A 23,932-nucleotide genomic window follows, 5' to 3' on the forward strand; every position below is an offset into this window, starting at 1 on the left:
GGCAACAAATCGTATTCTAGTATATTCATTAACGTGCCGCTGACATCAGTATTTCCCAAACTTGGGTCTCCAGTTGTTTTCAGACTACAACTCCCATCATCCCCAGCTAGCAAGGGATGATGGGAATTTACTCTCCAGCTGTTTTTGGGCTACAACTCCCCTATCTAGTGAGGGATGATCAGAATTGGGTCCAGCTGTTTTCAGACTACAACTCCCATCATCAAAGTTCTTAAGGCAAATTTTTCCTGTACCACCCTGTGTCCCAAACACATCATTGCAGTTAGAGGCCAATATCCCCTCGGTAGAATTACGGATCTGGCGCAGGATATTTAACTGCTGGCTTTGCCAAAACTCAAATCCCCCCGGTCTAATATCCCTAGTGCTACAAGACTGTCACAAGAGTGCCTGGTCTAAAATTGTCGATCAGAAACATCACTCTTGTGGCTTATCCCCGCAACAGTTATTCATTGTAGGTTATAGTAAAACAGTCTAATTTGTTAATGCCTAAAGGATATCGAGCGTCAGAATAACTTGGCAACAATAAGGAAAATTTGTCCATGGTATGACCATTTTCCATCCTCCTACTTTGGTTCTCTGGCACCCTATCTGCACAATTCCAAAATATAAACACACTTTTAACCTCGCAAGACTGAAAGTACTGCCCTCAGCTGTACCTGAGGTACGATTCCAACAGATTCCACACGAAAAACGCTTATGTCCCTGTGGAGATGGCAGCATTGAATCAGTGGCGCACGTCCTCCTGGTGTGCACTCTTTACAAAAACCTGAGAAACAAGATGATCACCCCTCTTTTATTGTCCATTCCAGGTCATCCAACCACTGCCACGGTGTCTTTTCTCCTGGCGGATCAAGAGGAGCATGTGACAGCAAAGGTTGCAAGATTTTTAGCTGGGACAATCAGAATAAAGGTCCACTGTTTGACAGCTGATTCAGGATCCTAAACTGTGTTTTATCATACTCAACTTTTATTTTGTTCTCTTTTGTTGCTATGGCCAATGGCTAAGGCAAATAAAGTTCTTATTCATTCATCCCATCATCCCTAGCTAGGGAGGGGTGATGGGAATTTAGTTCCCAGCTGTTTTCAGACTACAACTCCCATCCCTAGCTAGGGAAGGATGCTGGGAGTTGTAGTCCCCAAAACAGCTGGAGACCCAAGTTTGGGAAACACTGGTTTACCCGCCAAACTGTGCAATAACCATTCCCGCCGGGGCACTAAAACACCCTTCGTTAATGCAGTCCATAAAAAGCACCTGCCAGCACCAGAAATTCAACGGCTGCTTAAAAAACAGGTGTTGTCCAGGAGCCGGTGCTATGCGGACACTGATGGCGCCTCTCCTAGTCCAGCTCAGCTGGGGCCAATGTGGATGGGATTAACGCAGGCTTGGTGGGAATAGAGATATTGAAAACAACCACCACCACCCTGTTTCATGCGCCTGAGGAGGAGAGACAGCTGGAGGGCAAGCCTCGCGCGTGTGGAGAGGTGGGCGAGAGTCTCTCACTAACAAAAAATGGGGCGTCCTCCACCCTACTTAACTCCAGAACTCGCTCCTGAGGCGGCGTCGCTGCCACGAGCGCTATTAATGACTGACAGCACCGCGGGGGGCCTGAGGGCGGGAAAGGAAAAGGCCGCTTTCCCTCACAACCGCCTCAGTCGAGCCGGGCCGCCTGCCTCGGCCTCCTCCCGCCGACGCTTTCCCGCCCTCCCGAGTTGACGACGGGCCCTTTTCCCGGCCAACTTCTCCTCTCCTTCCCGCTATGAAGCCGTGGCCGCTGCTCCTCGGGCTCCTGCTGTTCCACCAAACGCTGCAAAATGGTGAGTCCGCCCGGGTGGCCGCTGTGCGTCTCGCGCGCCCCACCGCCTTCCAACGCTCAGCATCCCTTTCAAAAAGCACCCTTTAAACCCCCCACCCCACCCCATGGCGTGTATCCCATGCAACGCCGCGCTTATAAAACTTTTTGGGGGCGAGGGAGAACTGCCGCCTCCCAGTTTCTGCCGCCTTTCCCGCCACTTGGCAGAGCGCCTCTTCCTCCTCCTGGCTAAGCAAGTGTGCCTCAGATTAATGGAGTCCGTTAGCTGCTGCCACCCCTCCTCGCCCCGGGAAAGAATGCTGAGAATTTGGACGTGGGTTTTTTTTTTTATTTTTCTCCACACCCCATTTAGTTACCACGGGACTGTGCTGCTCAGCATGGCTCACATGCATAGCTTTGAAAGCAAACCAACAAACCCCAAAACTTGTTTTTTTAATTAAGGATTTAATATCATGTTATGGGATATCGTATGGTGTTACTGTAATATAATAATGTATTAAGGTTTGAACAGAACTTCTATTCAAGTTAGATGTAAAATAGGGTAACGGCATAAAGCATCCTGGTAAAATTTGTGATTTTCACTAGTGGAAGACACAATTGATCGTTCGCAAAGCCTGGCACAGTCGTGCATTTAAAGCTCCCTGTGAGAGCATCAAAGGGTCTCGTATCTGATAATTTCATACGAGTTTTAGTACTTGGTTAGGATGCCCCAATGTCCAATCCAGGTAACTTGAGGAAGATTATTTGCCTGTCTGTGATACTTGGTGCAGAAAATATTGTAATATTGCAAGAAATGTCTACCAAAACTATTTTTGGGGATTAATTTTGAGATTGAGTTGCAGGACATTAAACTGTTTTGCTGTGGTCATGCTCCGTATCTGATGTGTATTGAGAGAGAGAAAGATTAAATCAGTTTGGTTCTGGGTACATGTGTGTATTGAAGATGGGTGTCAGCTCAGTCTGGTGTTCTAACCATTGCACCACTCCTAGGGGCTGAAGTCTTTTTGCCCCCCCCCCCTAATAAAAAATATTTTTAAAATTTATATCCCACCCATCTTGCTGGGCAGCTTACAACATATATAAAAACACAACAAAACATCAAACATCAAAAAACAAAATATCCAATACGAGCAACAAACAAACAGTCCAATAAATCAATAGAAACCAATAACAACAATAAACAGTTTGCAGTTATACCCAAATTAAAATAACCGTCAACCCCAACTAAACATCTAAGTAATGTCAGTAACTCATAACTAATTCAAAGAAGAGTTTCCTTGAATAAAAAGTTAACTTCACTGGCCTCAGGTGATTCACGGTTTTGATCCTGACCTATGTCTGACTCCAGCCCTGACAGCTTTGGACACTTGCTAATTCCAAGGCACTAGACATGCCTAGCACACAGTTCAGTACATACAGGTCTTAGTTAGCTTTTAACACCCCAAGCCTTGATTAAATTCTAACACCTACTAAACCCGGAGATTTAGAAATGTCTGGTAGCCACAAACTCATAGCAACCGGTTTGCTATGAGAAGGTATGGATTATATCAGTGCTTTTTTCGGGGGGGGGGGCGCAGGGGTACGCATACCCCTAAACATTTTGTGAATCTAAGTTTGGTGTCAGTATTTCAATATGAGTAGGAAAATGAGAGTTACCCCTAAACATTTTTTTTTAGAAAAAAAAGCACTGGATTACATCAACTGGGCAACTGCAATGCCCACTACCCTGAAAGATGTACCGTATTTTTCGCCCTATAGGACACACTTTTTCCCCTCCAAAAATGAAGGGGAAATCTGGGTGCGTCCTATGGGGTGAATGCAGGCTTTTGCTGAAGCTTGGAGAGCGAGAGGGGTCAGTGCGCACCGACCCCTCTCGCTCTCCAGGCTTCAGGCAGACATCCGCAGCGTGGGGAGCCTTGCAGGAGTTCCCCGCAAGGCTCCCCACGCTGCGGATAGCAGCCTGCTGCGCAGCGCAAGGGGCGCCCTGAAGCAGAGCGCCCCCCGCGCCAGGCAGACATCCGCAGCGTGGGGAGCCTTGCAGGAGTTCCCCGCAAGGCTCCCCACGCTGCGGATATCAGCCTGCCACCCCGCAGGGGGGGCGCCCTGATGCAGAGCGCCCCTCGCACGGGGCAGACATCGGCCAGCCCCACAAGCTCGGGGGACAGCAGGGAGGCGCAGCGCCGCCATCCCGCTATTCCTCGACCTGGTTCTGTTTCCCCGACCTGCTTTTGGGGGGGAAATAAAGGGAATTTTCCCCCCTTTGTTTCCCCCCCAAAAAACTGGGTGTGTCCTATGGGACGAAAAATACGGTATATACTAACGATAGATATGATTTTCTTAATGTTTGCATACTCAGGAAGAAAAAACATTTTTTGCATGAAATTAAACCTTGGTTGGAAAGAGCAATGCTGCTTTTGCTGTTGGGTGGGCATGCTACTGTCCAGTCACAGCTGCACTAAAATACTGAATTTCTCTCCTGTTTATCTCCTACTAGGGAACATGCGGGGGGAACTTCATAATGAACCAGGCAGTCCTTCTCAATTGTTTGACTCTAGAGACTAGAATTAGGGTGACATATCTACCCTGAGGAAGACCGAATACCTTCTTCAAAATGAACCAGGAAATTCCTTCTCGTTGTCTTTTTAAGAAATGAAACCTCAGAGTCTGGGTCACCTGGTAGCTTGAGGCCCAGTACAGTGGTACCTTGGGTTACATACGCTTCAGGTTACAGACTCTACTAACCCAGAAATAGTGCTTCAGGTTAAGAACTTTGTTTCAGGATGAGAACAGAAATCGTGCTCCAGCGGCGCGGCGGCAGCGGGAGGCCCCATTAGCTAAAGTGGTGCTTCAGGTTAAGAACAGTTTCAGGTTAAGAACGGACCTCCGGAATAAATTAAGTACTTAACCTGAGGTGCCACTGTACAGATGTGCACTCCCACCCTGCTCTGTGGCCCTTGTTCTTAAGTAGATTGTCAAATAGGCATATTTATCCCAGTACAGTATCAAGTGACCGGCAGTGCATGAACGAGCTTGCTTAGATCACTCACTGCAGGTGTAATTTGTGTTTCTGTTCCAAAGCACAGTATTTCCCCATGGAATCCGTTTAAAGGCGCTAGCACAAGGAGAATACAGTACTAATTAAAAGGGGAATATATCTCTTGGAAAAACATTAGAATTAAGGATTACAAGTAGTTTTACATGAACAAACCAAGTTTAGTTTTCTAGAATTCTAAGCCAACTTCCAAACCTATAATCTCAGCTGTTCTTTCTACAACTGCGTGTTCATCTGAATGCTAACTAAGAGTAGTAGCTTCTGGCAAAGATAATTGATTTTACACAGAAGTGTCATCTTATCCCGTGGGAAGACCTAGTAATTGCTTATTTGCATGTGTTAATTTAAATCCATGCAGATTTAAAATTGCCTGTTGGTGAGCATCCTGAACTAACAAAAAATGAACAGGATGTATATACACACAAAAGCCCTCCCTGCTGTCTTGCCCTATTTAAAATAAATTGGTTACAAATGCTAATCCTATGTCAATATTCTGGGTTCCTTTCCATATGTGAGGTGAAAAACCCCTTTCAGGAATTTTTTTTTGTACCCAAAATAGACCATGATATTTTCTTCTTCTCTCTCGTGATAGCTATTGGTCAGCCTGCAAAGAACAAGCGTCCGAAGGAACCGGGAGAGAACAGGATTAAGCCCGCTAACAAAAAAGTAAAACCCAAAACTCCCAAACTAAAGGAGAGAGAATCCACAGATGCTTCTCCAAAAATCCATTCCATAATGACACAGGTGATGGATAAGGGGCGTTTTCAGAAACCTGCTGCTACTCTGAGCCTCTCTGCAGGGCAGAATTTAGAACTGCGGTGTAAAGGAAATAAAATTGAATGGAGCCATCCTTCAGATCACAACAGGGTCAGGTAAGACTTTGAAAGGTGGAAATGAATAAAGTTATGCCCAAACTTTACTGTTGTTTTTTAAACCAATGCAAATGTTGATGTTCCTTTGGTAAAATATATTGGAATGTATAGAGAAGGGGAAAAGATTTCAGACCAGTTTCCATAGAATTTCACCTAAAACAGAACTCAAGCTAAATAGAGGGGACAGGGACTTTTGCTCAGATGAAATATCTGGAAACTTCTTTGTAGCTGTAGTGTTATCATGTGCGTATTTATCTGGAAGTAAGTCCAAATAATTCATTAGGACTTCTGAATGGATTTAGGAGTGCAGCGGTAGTCTTGTTTCACACGCGTGGTTTACAGAAATTAGTTTTCTAACTTGGATGTAAGTTTCCTATTGGGTGTACAGTGGTACCTCGGGTTACAAACACTTTGGTTACAGACTCCGCTAACCCGGAAGTAGTACCTCGGGTTAAGAACTTTACCTCAGGATGAGAACTGAAATCATTTGGCTGTGGCAACGGGAGGCCCCATTAGCTAAAGTGGTACCTCAGGTTAAGAACAGTTTCAGGTTAAGAACGGACCCCCGGAATGAATTAAGTTCGTAACCAGAGGTACCACTGTATTCCCATCTGCCCAAGAGATACATAGCAATAAAAGGTAGATGTTATCACAAGAGGAGAATGTTCTAGATTAGATTAGGAAAGTAGTCTTTACTTTTAGCTTGCCATATTGCAAACTGTGTGAAGTAAGCTTTTTTCTAGATCTATCCTGCACCTGCTGTTGCAAGATAGGTTTTCTAACAAGAATAGCATTCTTAAGATAGAAGTGTAGATGAATTTTAGCTGCATGACAAGGGCCCCTATCTAAGTTTTGTTCCTCACCGTGAACATTTTCTTTTGGGGGGGGGTGATTCCCTAGGAGAGTCACCAAATTTTAATTACTATTAGAAATAAATGAACTTTGCTGAATAATAAATATTTGTGTTTATAGTAATTGGTATCTTACATTGGGATAATGATTTCAAAAAGCTGATATACCGGTAATTCATTGCCATAGGATGTTGTGGCTTTTGCTACAAGTACCAATTACTCTGAAATGTAGTTTAAATAATGTCATGGAAGAAGTGTATGAGGTTTTACAGACCTTGGTAGCCAGAAAATGCAAACGCTTTCCGAGATACGACATCCCTCTATCTCTGATGAACTTCCATCACACTCAAGTTAGAAAATACATTAGTCAGCCAGATCCAGTATAGTATTGCAATTATTCCAAATGGTCTTGTTTCTTATGCAGTTAACTGATCTGCAGCATATCTGTCCACTAGATGGCAGATTTCACCAGAAATATTATTGTCACATAGGCCAGAGGGAGTTAATAAATAATTATGTAAAGGCAGAACTGACTGTACTTTTAATGTGTTTGTGTAGTATTAGAGCGAAATGCCGAAATGCCCGACTGTAAAAGTAAGCGAGGTACTTTGACAAATGAAGACCGCTTTTTCCAAGGTGTTATGTCCTGAAAGGATATGGTAAATTTGTAATGAGGACTCTGTAGTATTTTTTAGTACTTCAGTAGTCTCAGCATCTGGCTACCCATTTAAAATACTGAACTTTTAAATGTAGTTTTCTAAGGGTGCTGAGAGTTGTAAGGAAACCCCATTCCCCTCCCAGAGCTACGGTTCCCAGAGTGGTTTAACAATCAATCCCTCTCCTCAGGGAACTATTGGAGGAGGAGGAGGAGGAGTAATAATAATAATAATAATAATAATAATAATAATAATAATAATAATAAATAATTTATTATTTTTACACCACCCATCTGGCTGGGTTTCCCCATGTTAGTAACCATGTTAGTCTGCTGCAGCAAAAAGTTTTGTGGCATCATAAATGCTAACAAAGTTATAATTGTGAACTAGATATCCTGTATGTTTTTATTAACTTATAAATGCCAGGATCTTTTATCTGCCTTGCAATGTGAATGGTCACTGTAATTACTTTGCATACATCTAAGCTTCATTGTAATTATCTCCGTGTTTATTTCTGGTACTTCCCTCTGACACCGCTGCTCCTTTTCTCTCTCTGCACCCCTGTGTACTTTCCAACTCAAGAGGACATTCCATGTACACGATGAAGTATTATCTGGCCTGCCAAACTTACACCATAATACTATTGTGAGTTTGGGGGTGAGGTGGAATATTAACAGAATATCCCACTGTTCAAGGGCTATAATAGCCCTAGGTATGGGTTGAAGACAGGAGTGCCTGGCGTGTTCTGGTCCAAGGGGTCACAAAGAGCCAGACACGACTAAACAACAACATGGTACGGGTTGTTATTATAAGCAGGCTTTCTGTCACCCAGGGCAAAGACCCAGTTTGTCACCCCCCACATGTGTTTGTGTACACACACAACTTAACACATTTGTTCATGAAGGACATAGAACATAGTTTGAAAGAGGCTGGAGAAGAAATATTTCCAAAATAGTAAAATTGTCTGTGTATGTATCTGGCTTTCATTCAGCCTTAAGTAGATATCCTCAGAGAGTAATAGGTCATTTGAGGAATTCTAAGAAGTATTATGACTGTATGATATATTATTATTATTATTATTATTATTTATTAATAGTAGTAGTAGTGGTAGTAGAAGAAACTGATAATGATCAGGCACATAATAAAGAGTAAGTCCTATCAAACTCAATGGGACTTACTTCTGAGTAGTAAATGCTTGCAGTTTAAGGCTCTAAATAATAAAATAAAAGAATAAATAGTCCACAAGTTTCCTTAAAAAAAATTTGACGGCTGAACCATTGCAGTTAAATAATTTCAAGTGGATTGGCTACATTTTCCTTCCAAATTACAGGAAGGGATAAATACAAAGTGCTTCGTATGTCAGCATCACATTTCCTTCATTGCAGGTATTTCATTTTCGGTATAAAGAGGACTCAGTTTTTGTAGCTGATTGTATGCAGCAGTGCCCTTTTTATGTATTCATATGATGTAAACATGTATGTTTTCCTTTAGATCCAAACACACACACACACACACACAGAGAGAGAGAGAGAGAGCGCACGAGTACATAAGCAAGCAATACGCCAAAGTGCATCTGTTCCCAAAAAGGGAAGGAAGTGGTGTTCTGATCTCTTCACCACTTTTAATTGATCTCTGAGACATTGAAGGAAGCCAAAGAAGAAGAAAGCAACAACACTTCCCCCTTTCAACTTTGCTTGGAGAGGATTTCACCAGGATTTCTCTGTCGCACACAGTTCCAAAAATGGAGAAAGGGGAAGGAGGATCATTTCCCATGTTTTCCAGCTTCCCCTTGCCAAATAAGCATCCGTCTGGGCCAGCCACAGTAAGAGGAAGCCCACCCCCCCAGCTGTGAGCGAGCCCCTCCATCATAGGCTCAAGTTGCATATACAGGGTATGCTCTCCCTCGTTCCAAGGAAACTAAACTCTGGGTAAGCAGCTAGAACCCCTGGAATCTTGCACGGCTCAGAGATTGGGGTGGCGTACAATAATACATTTCTAGCATGAGGAAAGTTGCATCACCAATGTCTCTTCAATACCTCCACAATTTAATGCAAAATTAAATCTGTGTAAGACATAGTGAATTTTTATTGTAGAAGGGAGCATGTAGTTTCATAGCTGTGAATCACATATTAATGTATATCCTTTGATTTCAAGTGCCATAAATGAAAAGGCGATGACTGAGGCAAAGTGAGTAATGCTTATAGCACTTCCCTGCTCTTCCATTGATGTGCCTAAAGCAACATAGTAAGTGAAAAATAAAGATGGAGGAGAGGAAACTGAGCCCAACAAACGTATAAAATGCCAAAGAGCTGACCATTGCAAGCCCGTAAACATTTAATAGGACTTGTAAGCATGTAGTTCATGTTGCTATTATATAACAGGACATATTCACCAAACAACTGAAGACACTACCAAGTATGGGAAATGAGTACCACGTTCTCAGTTATGGTTGCAAGTAGCAGTACATATTGAAGTTCTGAAAAAATAGCTTTGCAATCCAACCAGGTGGGTGAATTTTCTCATAGAAGGTGGAATCTGCTCCCACATGAGGTGGTGATGGCCACAAACTTGGATGGCTTTAAAAAAGGATTAGACAAATTTATGGAGGATAATTCAATTTTTGCCTTCACTATTGGAGGCAGTATGCCTCTGTACAGTAGTTTCTGGGAATCAAGAGCAGGAAGAGTGCTTTTGCACTCAGGTCTGTTGTGGGCCAGGAGTCAGCTTCGCCTGCTGAACAGCAGCCTGAAGGGGGAGAAGGCGGAGTGTCCCAACCTTCAAGGACATGGTGGAGAAGGTACTGATGGGAACCATCCGGCTTCAGCCTTCTTAAGCAGAGCTTCCAGCAGCAGTCAATTGCTGGTAATAATGCTTGTAACTCCTGGCCCTATCTTGCTGATTCTTGCTCTTGACCCCGTGATCATCAGATTCCCTGACCCCTGGACCATCTGTCCACATGGATTGCCATTTGCACGATCCTAGGACTGGACCTGATTTTGGATGCTGACTGCCTCCAGGAAGTACACTTCAGAGGCTCTTCTGGTTGGCTGGCTGGATGTATTCTTGAGGATGACTCACATGGTACTCATGAAGGCCACTTGTTAAAACTAGTCCCCAAATACTACCTCATGAGGAGGCTGGTAATATGCCGCTACCTTTGCTTCAGCTGGCTCAGCACATTCTGAAGGTCCATAAGTATGGCAAACAGTCTGTGACAGGATACAGAAGGACTGGGGGGGAAACCCAAGGTGTGTTGTTTTTTGAAAGCAAAGAATGGAAAGACAATGAAAGAGTATCTTCAAGCTTCCATCAATAACTAGCTATACCATGGTGCACAGGTGATGAATTACTCTTGTACTGGCTTTTTTCAGCTAAATCTTCCTGTCATTTTCTTCATGAGATGCAGATCTCTGGGCACAGAGTATTCAGGTGGTGCTGCAGCCCTTGCAGATAGTTTAGGGAAAGTCTCCCTTGGATGATTTGGAACCATGAGAGACTACAGTTTCAGATACTTTGGGCTTTTCATATTTCAGCCTTTAGAATGTTCTTGATTATGATTAATATAACAATAATTGGTTCCATCTATACTAGGCAAAGAACCTGGTAGAAGGATATTATTGTGATCCTGAACAGGTTTACCAAAGCTGGCATGCCACACTTGATTTTAATTGACGCTGATCAAGATCACCATTACATTCATCATGAATGATTCCACCTTCAATTTCATCTTTCCCACAAAAGTTCTCTGAACAGAAGACAGTCTCCCCCCCCCCCAACCCAGAAGCAACACTTAGGATGACCATCTCTTACCATGCTGATGGTGTATATATGGTGTACGTATTTCCTGGCTGTGAGGCGTGAAGGCCGCACATTACAAGGCCCTTTCCACCTGACCTAGGGAGCAGGGCCCATACTCATCCAGCCCTACAAGAGAGACTCCTCATGAGGCTGGAGGAACATCGCCCAGCTGTGAGTGCTGAAAGCCGCTCCCTGCAAGGCTTTTTCCACCTGGCCTAGGGGGCAGACTTACCCAGCCCTATACTATGTTATATGCATTCTGTAGTTGACCTTCTTTGTAATGTTTTATTTTGAAATATTTTAAGATAATATTTTAGTTTTCTGTTATTTTGCTTTGACTGTATACTCTATATTTGACTTTTTCAGATTGTTTTATTGATTTATTAATATAATAAAGCGGCCCATGGGGGGTTGTTTAAACGGCCCATGAGACACCCCCAAACCGAGCCACCTGCTCGGTGAGTCCCTGTGCGCTGCGCTAAACCTGCGCAGAGCAGGGACTCGCTTCCCTGGCGCCGGAAGTCGTGTCGACGTAGGTGCTGGAAGTTGCATCTGCACAGACGCAATACAGCCCACGGAGCGATCTCCGCGGGAGTGAACTGGCCCAGGCGAGGTAAACCTTGCCAACCCCTGATTTAATATGCTGTAAACCGCTGAGATTTTTCTTAAAAATATAAAGTGGTATAGAAAATAAATAGATAAATAAACAAATGTCTTTTCCACTGTTTCCCAAGTTATTCAGAGCTTGCTGTGGGTGTTGGGCAGCATTTTGCTGTTGCAAAGACGTATTAAGCTGATATGACATCACTACTAGTTCTTCTGCAAGAACTGATGACATTAATAATATATCTGATCTGTTTGCTTCTTTCAGCACTAAGAAATCTCCAAGCTCCCGTATCAAGAATTTCATCACTCTTGTTTGTAATAGTACCTTTTCTCCCAGAGTCTGTGAGGGTGAAACCCTTCATCTCCTTGTAGTTTTGGCTTCATCTCAATCAAGATAGACCGTCATGGGAAACTGCCCTTGACTCGTCGGCTTCTATTTCCTTAGTTATCCTTGTGTTCTTACTTCAGTAACTACTTGCACATACGTGATATTCAACCTGCAAACCAATCATTAGAATCTACCCTTGGCCTTTACAGAACTGAGTAGCCCTCACAATCATAAATGCATGATGATACTCAACTATAGGGTGATTAATATATGTTCATCAAGGTTTAGCCCTTAAGCATATGATCTGTTAACCTACAAACTCCAAGTTACTGCAGCTACCCTCCTTTCAAGTTGGTATTTGTCAGCTTGTTTGAAGTGGTGACTATGAGTCTTTGGTCACATCCACAAATCCATTAAAAACACATTTTTATCACTTTTAACAGTCATGCCTTTCTTCAAGAATCCCGGGAATTGTAGTTTACTCCTCACAGAGCTACAGTTCACAGCACTTTAAACTACAGTTCCCAGGATTCTTAGGAGGGAAGCCGTGGCTGCTAAAGTGGTATAAGAGTGCTTTTCATGTGTGGTGCGGATGTGGTCATTATTCTGGGATGTCCTCTTTCACATCTGTCTGCCTAAACTGCAAAGCTATTATTCCAATGGTCGGCTTCAATGTGTGCTACTTCTAACCACTGCTAAAGTGGTATTCAGATGCTGTACTTGCCAGCATCTCTAGTCATTTGGTGCCCATTTCCTGTAAATAGTGACATTAGTCAAATGAATATGCAAGGGTGTAATATGAATTTGCTTTATGGCATATTTTATCAATATTGAGGATCAATTTTGTTTCCTCCATCTTTATTCTCCATATAAGTGCTACTTCTTCTTATTAATGTTCTGTTCATTCAGTCAGTCAGTCAGTCTTTAGAAGATTAGGTATCATGGACTGCAACTGGAGCAGTTTCTGCCAATTGCCACATTTTGCATTTCTCTAGCAACATACTTCAAGTTGAGAAAGAAAGGGATGCGTCTGAAATTTGTGAACCTGTTTTTCAGGATCTACTGTACATATGATGCTTTGATAAGTTAAGTGCATCACCAATTAAGGCAATTTTCATGGGCATAGGAAACAGATTAAGGGATAGCTCTTATTCCAACTTTCTTCATAAACATGCAAGCTTTTGACTTACAAAGCATTCATTACCAGGAAGCAAGCTTTAGTCAATGGTTTTAGCCAATGACAGAAAAGTAAATGTTTGAGAAAGAACTCATAGGTGGTAAATTCTCCATTGTGTATGGCTACACCTCACTTACTCATGCAAAAGAACAAATGTGTGTCTAGATACATGCTGCTGAGCTGCAGAAGGGGAGACTTGCACCCAACCTCATGCCTTCTCAAGGAGGGGCAAAGGGTAGTAAGTCCCAAGCAGACAGTATATCCATAATTCCAGCACAGCGGGACCATCTGGTCCTGTGCTGGCCTCGCAAGAAGTTCTGAATTGAGCTACTGTCATTTAAAGAGGAGAGCGGGCTAATCAGAAAACAGTTAACATCCTAGACAGTTGCCGATAGAACAGATTAATCAGCAGGGGGTTGCAGGCTGTTTTAATGACCTAAGGAACTAAGATCTCTATTGAAGCTGGCTGTTTGTGTTGATGGATACAAACAAACAAACAACTCAGATACCATTCTGTTTCTTCTTCTCGGACTGTTACAGTTCAAACCCTTTGCACCAGAAATTCGAACCATTTTCAGATTAACACTGAAGTCCAATGAACTGGTTTCAGAACGATCAACTTGCTGAGACCCTACTTCTAAGTAAATAAGCATAGGATTAGGCTGCACATAATTTAGATATAAGAAGCTGGTAGCTGCTGATAGAGTGCTTATAGTAGGGCTGAGGTTTTTTTATACTTCGCTTTTAAATGGAAATTTTATACCACAGTAATCTAAATTTTGGGGTGAGAAAACTGAATTCTGCAATGTGTCTAAATTGTGCATATTAAGTATATTTCCTTGTTTATTTTGCATAATATCTTAATGCTTCTGCTAATCAGTGGGAGAGACAACAAACTATGCAGAGGGGCTCTAAAACTCTGGTTTGAAGTGGTCGAAACTTTTCATGTACATTTGGCTTCTTTGCTTTCGTCAAGCATGCCTTTCTAGCATCTTGAAACTTGCCTTTAAAAGGGGGTGGGGCTGAAATTTCTATGATTTTTTAAAGTTTCACCCAACATCAAACTCTGTGTTAGCGCAGTGCTTGCCTAAAATTAAAAAACACACCTAGGCTTTCTTGTACAGCACTGATACATCTACATACGAGTTTATCTTGTGCTACTTAATGGGTTCTTACTGGGAACTAACATTTCAAAAAGATATCCCAGGTTGTGTAGGGATTTGGACAATAGAATGTTGGCATTTCCGCAATAGAACTAGCTTTGCTTTGCATGAACTGAATCAGTGGATATGTGGGTGGGAAGGAAACTCTGGAAGAGATTGATTTCTTTCAAAGTCCTAATTATTTAGCTTCCTTAGGGATACAATATGGATTTCCTTGGAAAGTTATTTGGTTATTTTGATTGCTGGATGGCTTATATGTAGAGGGTTTGATGGATGGCTTATTGTGTAAAGAGTTGAGCCAATCAAACTGTATGGTTTGCTAATTAATTCTGACCTTAATTTGTCTCATTCAGTGGTGCTCTAACGATATTTAGCAGGCTGTGATAAGTGGGGGAGTCAAAATTGTTCAGGCACAACTGCTTCTCTGTATTAGAGATGCTCAGTACAGTATTGAATACATCTTACCATTTTCTCTGCAGGCATATATTCCTAAGCTACAATCACATTATTCACTTTTTGGTTAGCTCCCCAAAAGGGGCTCATGCAAAGTATTCGTCCCATGGCTGCTACCAGCCAAGCCCCTTCCTATGAGGTCCAAAGATAAGCAAGAAGCCAAGCAGGATTCACAAGTAAACAGCTGAGGGATTCCTACCCATTTTATTCTTCCTATGTGCTCAATATATAGAGTCACAACTGGGAAAGAGATCCTCTTCTCTTCAAATGACCATATCTAACCCCTCTGCCACCCTAAGCACCACACCCTCTCAATTAGCCTTTGGCTAATAAAACCATCTATATACCCTTTGAAATTGTGTATGTGTGTTGAGGGGCAGGTTGTTGGTTTTGTTTGTTACTGTGTTGTGCATGGTTGTGTTTTTATACTGTAAACTGCCCTGTGATCCTCAGTTAAAGTGCAGTATAGAAATTTGATAAATAGCAGCAGCAGCAGTAATAATAATAATAATAATGATAATGATAATAATAATAAGTTTTTTAATAGTGCCCAGGGCATATGTCATAGGGCTGCCATATTTTGAAGAGAGAAAAAGAGAGAACACATTTGCCGACTTCTACTTTTAACAATGGATCTCTGTGACTACTCTACCCATGAAAAAGAGGACATGAAAAACTGAATGCTGCCCTGTGTAATCTTACTGACATCGCCTTTGCTTTCTTATATCGAGTGCCAAGAAACAGAAATAAATTGTCTGGTGGTATTTGTTGCTTTGGTCATGCAAACACTTGCAGAGTATTTATGTTTTGATCAGTGTTAGAAATTAGCCAGGCACCAGACACGTTTTGCTACTGGCGTGGGTCCAATTACAACTATGTGGAGATTTTTGGGTCACAGTTTAAAAACTCTGCCTTAGTCCATAGTTTGTACCATTACCACTGTGTGTGTGTTTCTCCTTCTTGCATCCTGGTACAAGTGAATTGTAAGAGCAAGCTACAGTCAAACAATGTAGAATCGTAGAATTGTAAAATTGGTCCAACTCCCTGGAAAATAGCCATTCCATTGTGGTGGCTGTAACCAATATTTAAGGTGCACTTGGCATCTAGTTTATATATCTGAGTTTCTAACTGGTTTTGATCCCATAAATCAATATCATCAGCAGTTTTAACCAGTGACATTTAATTAGGAGCATCTGCGGTGCTGTGTCTCATTCTCTTTACCACACATGATGAGTAAGTGTGCTTGGTCCTTAAATTATGTCATTACTTTGTCATTATGTTATTCCATCCCATTCATTTCAGTGCAAAGAAAATGCAATACATATGACAGGGGAGGTGGGTAGTAATTATTTCATGTATGGGCCAAAAGCAATACCAATAGTGAATACAGTGATACCTCGGGTTAAGAACTTAATTTGTTCTGGAGGTGCTTTCTTAACCTGAAACTGTTCTTAACCTGAGGTACCACTTTAGCTAATGGGGCCTCCCGCTGCCGCCGCGCCACCATCGTGCGATTTCTGTTCTCATCCTGAAGCAAAGTTCTTAACCCGAGGTACTATTTCTGGGTTAGCGGAGTCTAACCTGAAGCGTCTGTAACCTGAGGTACCACTGTATTGATTGTATTTGCTAGATTGATTTCAGTTCTGGACATGGGATGAATAAGTGAACAATGGCAGTTTCTGCTACCATTTCTGTTTCTGTTGGAATTCTCCAAAATCCTTGCCTGGGTGTTTTGTACGGTATATTGAAGTCCAGCAGCAGAGGTTGGCCTGGGTCCGCTTCCCTCTGTTGCTGCCAGCATTCAAACGCCCATTGTTCTCGGCACATTTTGCGACAGGGAATTTCATTAATGCGAGCAGTTTCTGAGCCCTGAGAGCAGTACTGCGCCTAAGATTTCAGATTAAAACTGCCACTGCTGGAACGAAAGGAGGACGTTTTTCTGCCTCCCGACTTCTAGCTACTTTCTGAGGACTGGAGAAGGGACCCTCATAAGAATATTAAGGGGGCGGGCAGGGGAAGTATGGCTTTGCTTTTTGTAGTCTTCACATGAGGACTAGACCATGTGAAAATTGAACATAAGATTTTAGTTGAAACAAAATAAAAAAATTCCTTCCAGTAGCACCTTAGAGACTAACTAAGTTTGTACCTGACCAACTTAGTTGGTCTCTAAGGTGCTACTGGAAGGAATTTTTTATTTTGTTTCGACTACGGCAGACCAACACGGCTACCTACCTTTATAAGATTTAAGCTGCAGTTCATTAATTTTCAGCTTATTGTTATAAAAAAAGTGTGCCTAGACATTCCGTTGTTGCACCCATAACATAGGTTTAAGGCACCATTTTGCTCCTGGCTTTCATATCTCAGTTTCTAACACTGGATGCTGATATCTTCAAGAGAAGGAACATGGGCTCCAAGTCCCCATCTCCACTTCCACCTGCTGCAACCTTGGTGGTGGCTCTTGCTCCTGGTGCACCTTTTGCACAACGAGTAGAAGTTCCCTGGCACTGGCGCCATTAGGCCATTAGGCCCAAGTTGAGACCATCATTCTGAACTATGGTTAACCGGACCTTGATTTATAAACCTTGACTTGGCGTGTCATGTGAACCCGCCACTGGCATGTTGCCCCAATAAACTTTGCCATGAACTAATGCAGTTCTTGGACTGAAACGGTCCTCCATAACCTTTGACTTTGTGCTTTCTCTTTGTCTTTGCTAGCATCAGGCAACATGACAGATATGGGCAGCTGATTCTGGCAAATGCCACTGCAGCAGACACTGGTCAATACAGCTGCTGGCTCCTGCAATGCAGTGGCTACAATTGCAAGAAGGATGAGACCAAAACGGGCTCAACGTACATCTTTTTTGCAGGTAATGGAATGGCTCATTGCTTCCAGAGGTAGAAAGGTCCTTCCTTAATGCTATCTTTTTTTTCATCTTTGCACTTCACGGTATCCCTGTATCGAGTGGGCAGCAAGTGTTTCTGATAGTGCAGATTATACCCCTTTGTGCTCATTAGTTACATGCTCATTTTTCAAAACAGTTCATTTTTTAGCACTGCTGTATTTGGGTTTGCTTATGCAATCAGTCCTCGTCTTTTGGTGATACATTATCTTATTTAAGCTTCTTGTTTACACTGAAAATATTTTATTGGAGATCAAAGCAAGTTAAAAAAGAGGAATGGTTAATTAGTGCCTGCTGTCTGTTTTGTAGAGAAAATTTATAGACAGCTGCATTATGGTTATTTAAGGTGTGCAGTGGTGGATGAAGTTAAAAAGTCACTGCATGCACATCATCCTTTAATGCAGCCTTCCTCAAGCTGTAAGTTTTTGACTAATTTCCTCACCACTGGATGTGCTGCTTGGAGCTGATGAGACATCTGACAGGTACCAGGTTGGGGGGTAGGTGTCCCTAATGAATAAGCAAGATAAGGAGCAATAATGTGAGGTGAAAATGCACTGCGTAAAGAGTGGTGATTGAACTAGGATACCAGGTCTACAAATCATGATTGGTACAGATATGGGGCCGTGGGTGGTGCTGCAGTCTAAACCACTGAGCCTCTTGGGCTTGCTGATCACAAGAATGGCAATTCGAATCTGCGGGATGGAGTGATCTCCCGTTGCTCTTGTCAAAGCTCCTGCCAACCTAGCAGTTTAAAAGCATGCCAGTGCAAGTGGATAAATAGGTACCACAGCAGTGGGAAGGTAAACAGCATTTCTGTGCACTCTGGCACTCATCATAGTGTCCTGCTGCACCAGAAGTGGTTTATTCATGTTGGCCATATGACCTGGAAAAGCAGTCTGCGGACAGACGCCAGCTCCCTCGGCCTGAAAGCAGAAATGAGCGCCGCACCCCATAGACTTAACCGTCCAGGGGTCCTTTACCTTTTACCAGTACGGATTCTGATCAGAAGTAGAGGATTCTAGGTGGTGAAGTTAGTACAACAGCTCAGTTTGAAAAGATCTGGTTATTTTAAAAATTCAGAAATGCAGTCACCATTCTGAGACTTATGCTGGAAGATCCAAATATGCTGTTAGGATTCTTTTAAAACTGCATGCAGTGTGTTATGGAGGCTGCATTCGCAGTCTGAGAGGCCCTGCTGAGCACATGGCCACATTCAATAAAGGCTTAGTGATTTGGGGCTTAGTGTTTGAATTCAATTGCTAAGTATTTGAAATCACAACTGAAAATGTAATTCTTGCAGAGGTACTATGGTTGCCTCTCTCACTAGGTCAGGCTTAGATAACTTGTTATCCACTTTTCATGTATGCCAGTCTTCATGTGACTTTGGGGGGGGGGTGTTTCACAAGGCTCACTAGTCTCCCAAGAGTGGTTTGTTTACCCCTGAGATAGATCGGGCATTTGTTTACAGGGGACATGCAAATTAGAGATGCATTGAAGCCATTATATATTTAAATTAGTTCATTCATTTTCTTTTAGAAAACTACTCTTAAAGGTAATGTTATTGTTGGTAAAAATCAGATTTCTGCTAATAAACCATTTCTCCCATTATTGATGTTTTTGCTATGGTGCTGGTTAAAATGGTAATGACTGGTGCGTGATTAATATCCATTGCCTTGCTTCTTCCTACAGATAAAGGGGAGCTCTTCGTTCCTTCTGCCAGTTATTTTGAAGTTGTCTACCTCAACCCAGATAAGCCAGCGGTAGTTCCTTGCCGAGTGACCAGCCCATCAGTGAAAGTCTCATTGCACCAGGAGTTTCCAGCCGAAGAAATCCAAGTGGATGGAACCAACATTATTTATGACGTGAAGAAGGGTTTTATCTATAAGCATCCAACATCCGATCACAAGGGAGTGGTTTACTGCAGAGCAGAATCGTGGGGAGCACCTCAGATTTCCATCAAGTACCAGTTGCTTTATGTGGAAGGTAAAAAAACTAACCGAATGTCTCAGGCTAACATCAAAGCAAGTTCTACTGTACACTCTCACAGTGCTTTAAACTGGCCCTGAGTAATTTCCCACACAAGTTAACACAGTGGTGATCTGTGTTTATGGTGATGTGGGTGGCGCTGTGGTCTTCTGCCAACCTAGCAGTTCGAAAGCATGCCAGTGCAAGTAGATAAATAGGTACCACTGCAGCGGGAAGGTAAATGGCGCTGGTTTCCATCACGGTGTTCTGTTGCACCAGAAGCAGTTTCATCAATGCTGGCCACATGACCCAGAAAGCTGTCTGTGGACAAATGCCGGCTCGCTTGGCCTGAAAGCGAGATGAGCACCACAAACCCATAGTCACCTTTGACTGGACTTTTAACCATCCAGGGGTCCTTTACCTTTGCTTTACCTTATGGTGAACTACCTAGGTACTCAGGTTTATACTGAACTACTCAGGCTACTTCACCACAAGCAAAACACATTCAAATGTGTTTTCTGAAGTCAGGCAGAAAACTATCAGCATAGTGAAACTTTCCAAACCTCGAGTGTATATCTGTTTTGAAACTGAGGCGGAAGATAGCAGTTCTCTGTTATCTTTACGCAATACCTACATTTTCCACAAGCTATGTTAAAGAAAACTTAAAACCAAGGGAAGCCTTAGAATACTACAGTAATATATCTGCACCAACAAATAATTTTGCCCCCAAACAGCAGTTGCAGCTAATTTGTGAGCAAATTACAAGAGAGTTGTGTGTCTGTTGGGTGGGGTTGAGCAATAATGAATTAAAAATTGATTTTGAGTAGAATTTTAAATTGTCAATATTTTTTTCTACTCCCTGCGTAAATGTTGTTGACAGAAACTTGAGTGCAACTATTAGCAGCTGGTGATCTTGGTTTCCATGTTGTGGAATTTTCACTTGCTGATTTCTACAAGTCAAGCTGGTCCATCTGCAACCCAGTAGGCTATTAAAAATGTGGAATCACTTTTTATTGTCTCTCACCCATCTCTTTGAACCAGTCCCTAGTGGCCCGCCTTCAACTACAATCAAAGCATCATCCAGTACGGCAGAAGGTGGTGATGATATCAGTGTTCTGTGCACAGTTTTGGGGGAGCCAGATGTAGAAGTGGAGTTTAATTGGATATATCCAGGGCAAAAGGTAAACTGCTGCTTGTTTTCTTATTTCTCAAAAAAAAAACCAAAATAGAAAATGACATGAATAGCATGAAATTTTGGAAGGCATGAAAACAAAGCTTATTTGCTACAAAGTTGCTGAAGTCTTGAGAATGATGCAGGCAGAGGGTAATGTTGACTGGTAATCTGTTCTTTTTCCCCTGCCACTTTTAGCTTGCAAAGATTATACACAAAGGCCTGATTTGGCCCAAAATTGGCCATCCATATTTTGGATACGTCTATGCCCCAAAAGCCAAACAAAAGGACTACTATAAAGTTATCTACATGAGTAGACACAAGGGGACGTGGGTGGCACTGTGGTCTAAACCACAGAGCCTAGGGCTTGCTGATTGGAAGGTTGGCGGTTCAAATCCCCGTGATGGGGTGAGCTCCTGTTGCTTGGCCCCAGCTCCTGCCAACCTAGCAGTTTGAAAGCACATCCAAGTGCAAGTAGATAAATAGGTACTGCTCCGATGGGAAGGTAAATTGTGTTTCTATGCGCTGCTCTGGTTCGCCAGAAGTGGCTTAGTCATGCTGGCCACATGAACCAGAAAAACTGTCTGCGGACAAATGTCGGCTCCCTCGGCCAATAAAGCAAGATGAGCACCGCAGCCCCCGAGTCGTCTGCGACTGGACCTAACAGTCAGGGGTACCTTTACCTTTTACATGAGTAGATAAGGAATATGCTTTACAGAGCGCACTTATCATTATAATCTATCACAACATTTTTCTACTAAGACATCCTGATAAAATTTTGAGGGTTATTTCCCTTCTGCACTTTGATTCTTCACCACTAGATTTTAGAAAATCAAGTTATATTCACCTACTGTTCTGTAGAACAGTAATTGACCCTTTCGAGTTTCCTTTTATTTTTCAATATATTATTGTAAATTCACAGATTAATATGATTGTGAAGCTGCTGGTGTACGCAGTTATTACAGCAACACAAACTCTCATCCTGTCTCAAAGTACAACCCATGCCATCAGTTTAGCAATATGTGGCTACTAAAATTGATTAGTAACACAATAACATTGATTTGTGGACATTTCCTTTATTTTGTGTGGTGATAGTGGGCATTAGGATAAAACGCAATTTGTTCCAAAGCCTCTTTCTGGTTCCGAGAGGTGGTAGAGTCAGTTGTGCCTTTGCAATATGGTGCTTGGATATTTTGAATATTTTTACCACAACTGTGTCTGAAGTGGCACAGTTCTGCCCCATGATTTCTCATGCATAAATCCCACTAAAACCACTTTAAGTCTTGACAAAACAGATGGCAGGACTACATACCAAATGTCTGAAGTTCCACCTACTGCATGGATTCAATTAACTTTTCAAAGGTGGTATTTAAAAGACTTACATCTTTACATCCTTGATCACCTTACACTGGTGAGTCCCAGACTCAGCTGTACCAAATAATCTGGACCCAAAAGAAATCATAGGACCAGTTTTCCCAAAGGTGTTTAAACTAGACAAAATACCATTAAGGAAGTATGGAGGATGTTGTATTAAGGCTGTAACCTGCTGCCACACTTTGCTGGCCTTACTTCCAGTTAAACTTGCCTAGCTAGGATCTGGCTGCATGTCACATATAGGTGCTAAAATTCCCCAGTAAATAATCTTCATCTGGCATGAATACAAAGAGAGGCCAGCCTTAAATGGCCATGTTTCCCCTTCAGATTAAAAGGGCAGAAACAAACAAGACAGCCCTAGAAGCAGCAAACACATCTTTCATTGTATGGGAACAGCTGGGATTCTTATTGCAAAACCAGCAGCCTCGGCATCTTCCGCAATAGCTCTGCCATTCAGATTAAAACTCCTACGCTAGCAAGTAAACTACTGTTAATAAAATTAAGTACTGTGTTTACAGAAATGCTTCCGATGACTATCTCATGTTAAGTGTTTTCCAATCATTAGTATGAAAGGCCTGTGGTTATCCAAGACTCTTGGAGGCTGATCGACAGAGGAATTGGTCACACCACGAGAATTTCCGAGAGCCTTATTACCGTTGAAGATTTTGAGACCATTGATGGTGGAAACTATATTTGTATAGCTCAGAACCTTCGAGGACAGACCACAGTAGCTGCCTATGTTGAACTCATCTGACATATTGAGCTCTCGGACAAGACGGAACAGGAAATGTATTGCTGGACTGCTTCTGGCAAGCTTTGCCTTCAGAACTTGAGATAAGTGGAAACAAATCTTAATATAATTCATTCTTACTTTAGAGCAACACAAATGCAAGCATGTGGTTGTAAATGAGGGTTATTGTGCAAGTGTAGCACAAGGGCTTAGAAACCAAACCAGGAACTAGAATATCCATCACCCAGTGTTGCCTCTCCCACTCAAAGTGGCCTTAGAGAAATGACTATCCTATCTTCATTGTGGAAACACTGAATTACCACACAGGGTTGGTTGCAAAAGGGTGCTAAAATAAGTCTCCATCACATTCCAAACACTAAAGCACTATATAAATGCTAAGCATTAAATATAACTCAAGTCACTTTTTAGGAAATATACATTTCAAAGCCATAATCTCACAATATTCTTTTGTCATTAGGAGATAAAAGCTAGCTAAGTTAACGTTAAAATTAGCCTTGCGCTTTAATTTGCACACATGAAAAGTAAATAAATATCACTTGTAACATAGATGCACATGTCTCCTGCTAGCTTGGAATGTAATGCTTAGTTTGCTCTGTAAAATTTATTTCCCCTGCAGAATTAGTCGTAAGTTTTGTAGAAATTGCAGTACAATATATGTGTTTTAATATGCCATCTTTAGGTATAATAGACAGCTGCAGCCTGAATGGTTGATGTTGTTGTCATTTGTAAAATACGTATCAAACAAATAAAATACTCTGCAAGTTTTAAGCATTTGTAGATTTAATATTAAAAGTAGTTTTCTTATATTTATACAGTAGTACCTCGGGTTAAGTACTTAATTTCGGAGTTCCGGAGGTCCGTTCTTAACCTGAAACTGTTAACCTGAAGCACCACGTTAGCTAATGGGGTCTCCTGCTGCTGCCGCGCCGCTGGAGCACGATTTCTGTTCTCATCCTGAAGCAAAGTTCTTAACCCGAAGTACTATT

General features: G+C 42.2%; 1 protein-coding gene across 3 annotated transcripts; it reads left to right on the forward strand.

Moving 5' to 3' along the window:
- Positions 1–1,497: 1,497 nt before the first annotated feature.
- Positions 1,498–23,714, forward strand: PDGFRL (platelet derived growth factor receptor like). 3 transcript variants are annotated; one of them, XM_083460067.1, is made up of 6 exons: positions 1,498–1,833; positions 5,474–5,753; positions 17,501–17,652; positions 19,375–19,668; positions 20,692–20,831; positions 22,761–23,714. In XM_083460067.1, the coding sequence occupies exons 1-6, from the start codon at positions 1,776–1,778 to the stop codon at positions 22,947–22,949; spliced, it is 1,113 nt and encodes a 370-aa protein (XP_083316193.1). In that variant the 5' UTR covers positions 1,498–1,775; the 3' UTR covers positions 22,950–23,714. The 3 variants fall into 3 exon arrangements, with proteins under 3 accessions (XP_083316193.1, XP_083316194.1, XP_083316195.1); XM_083460068.1 differs by lacking the exon at positions 1,498–1,833 and adding an exon at positions 2,038–2,142; XM_083460069.1 differs by lacking the exon at positions 1,498–1,833 and adding an exon at positions 2,065–2,400 and having other exon boundaries at positions 4,755–5,753.
- Positions 23,715–23,932: the final 218 nt, after the last annotated feature.

The sequence above is a fragment of the Podarcis liolepis genome, assembly GCF_965112155.1.
Source record: "Podarcis liolepis genome assembly, chromosome: 9".
In the NCBI taxonomy this organism is placed as follows: Eukaryota; Metazoa; Chordata; class Lepidosauria; order Squamata; family Lacertidae; genus Podarcis; species Podarcis liolepis.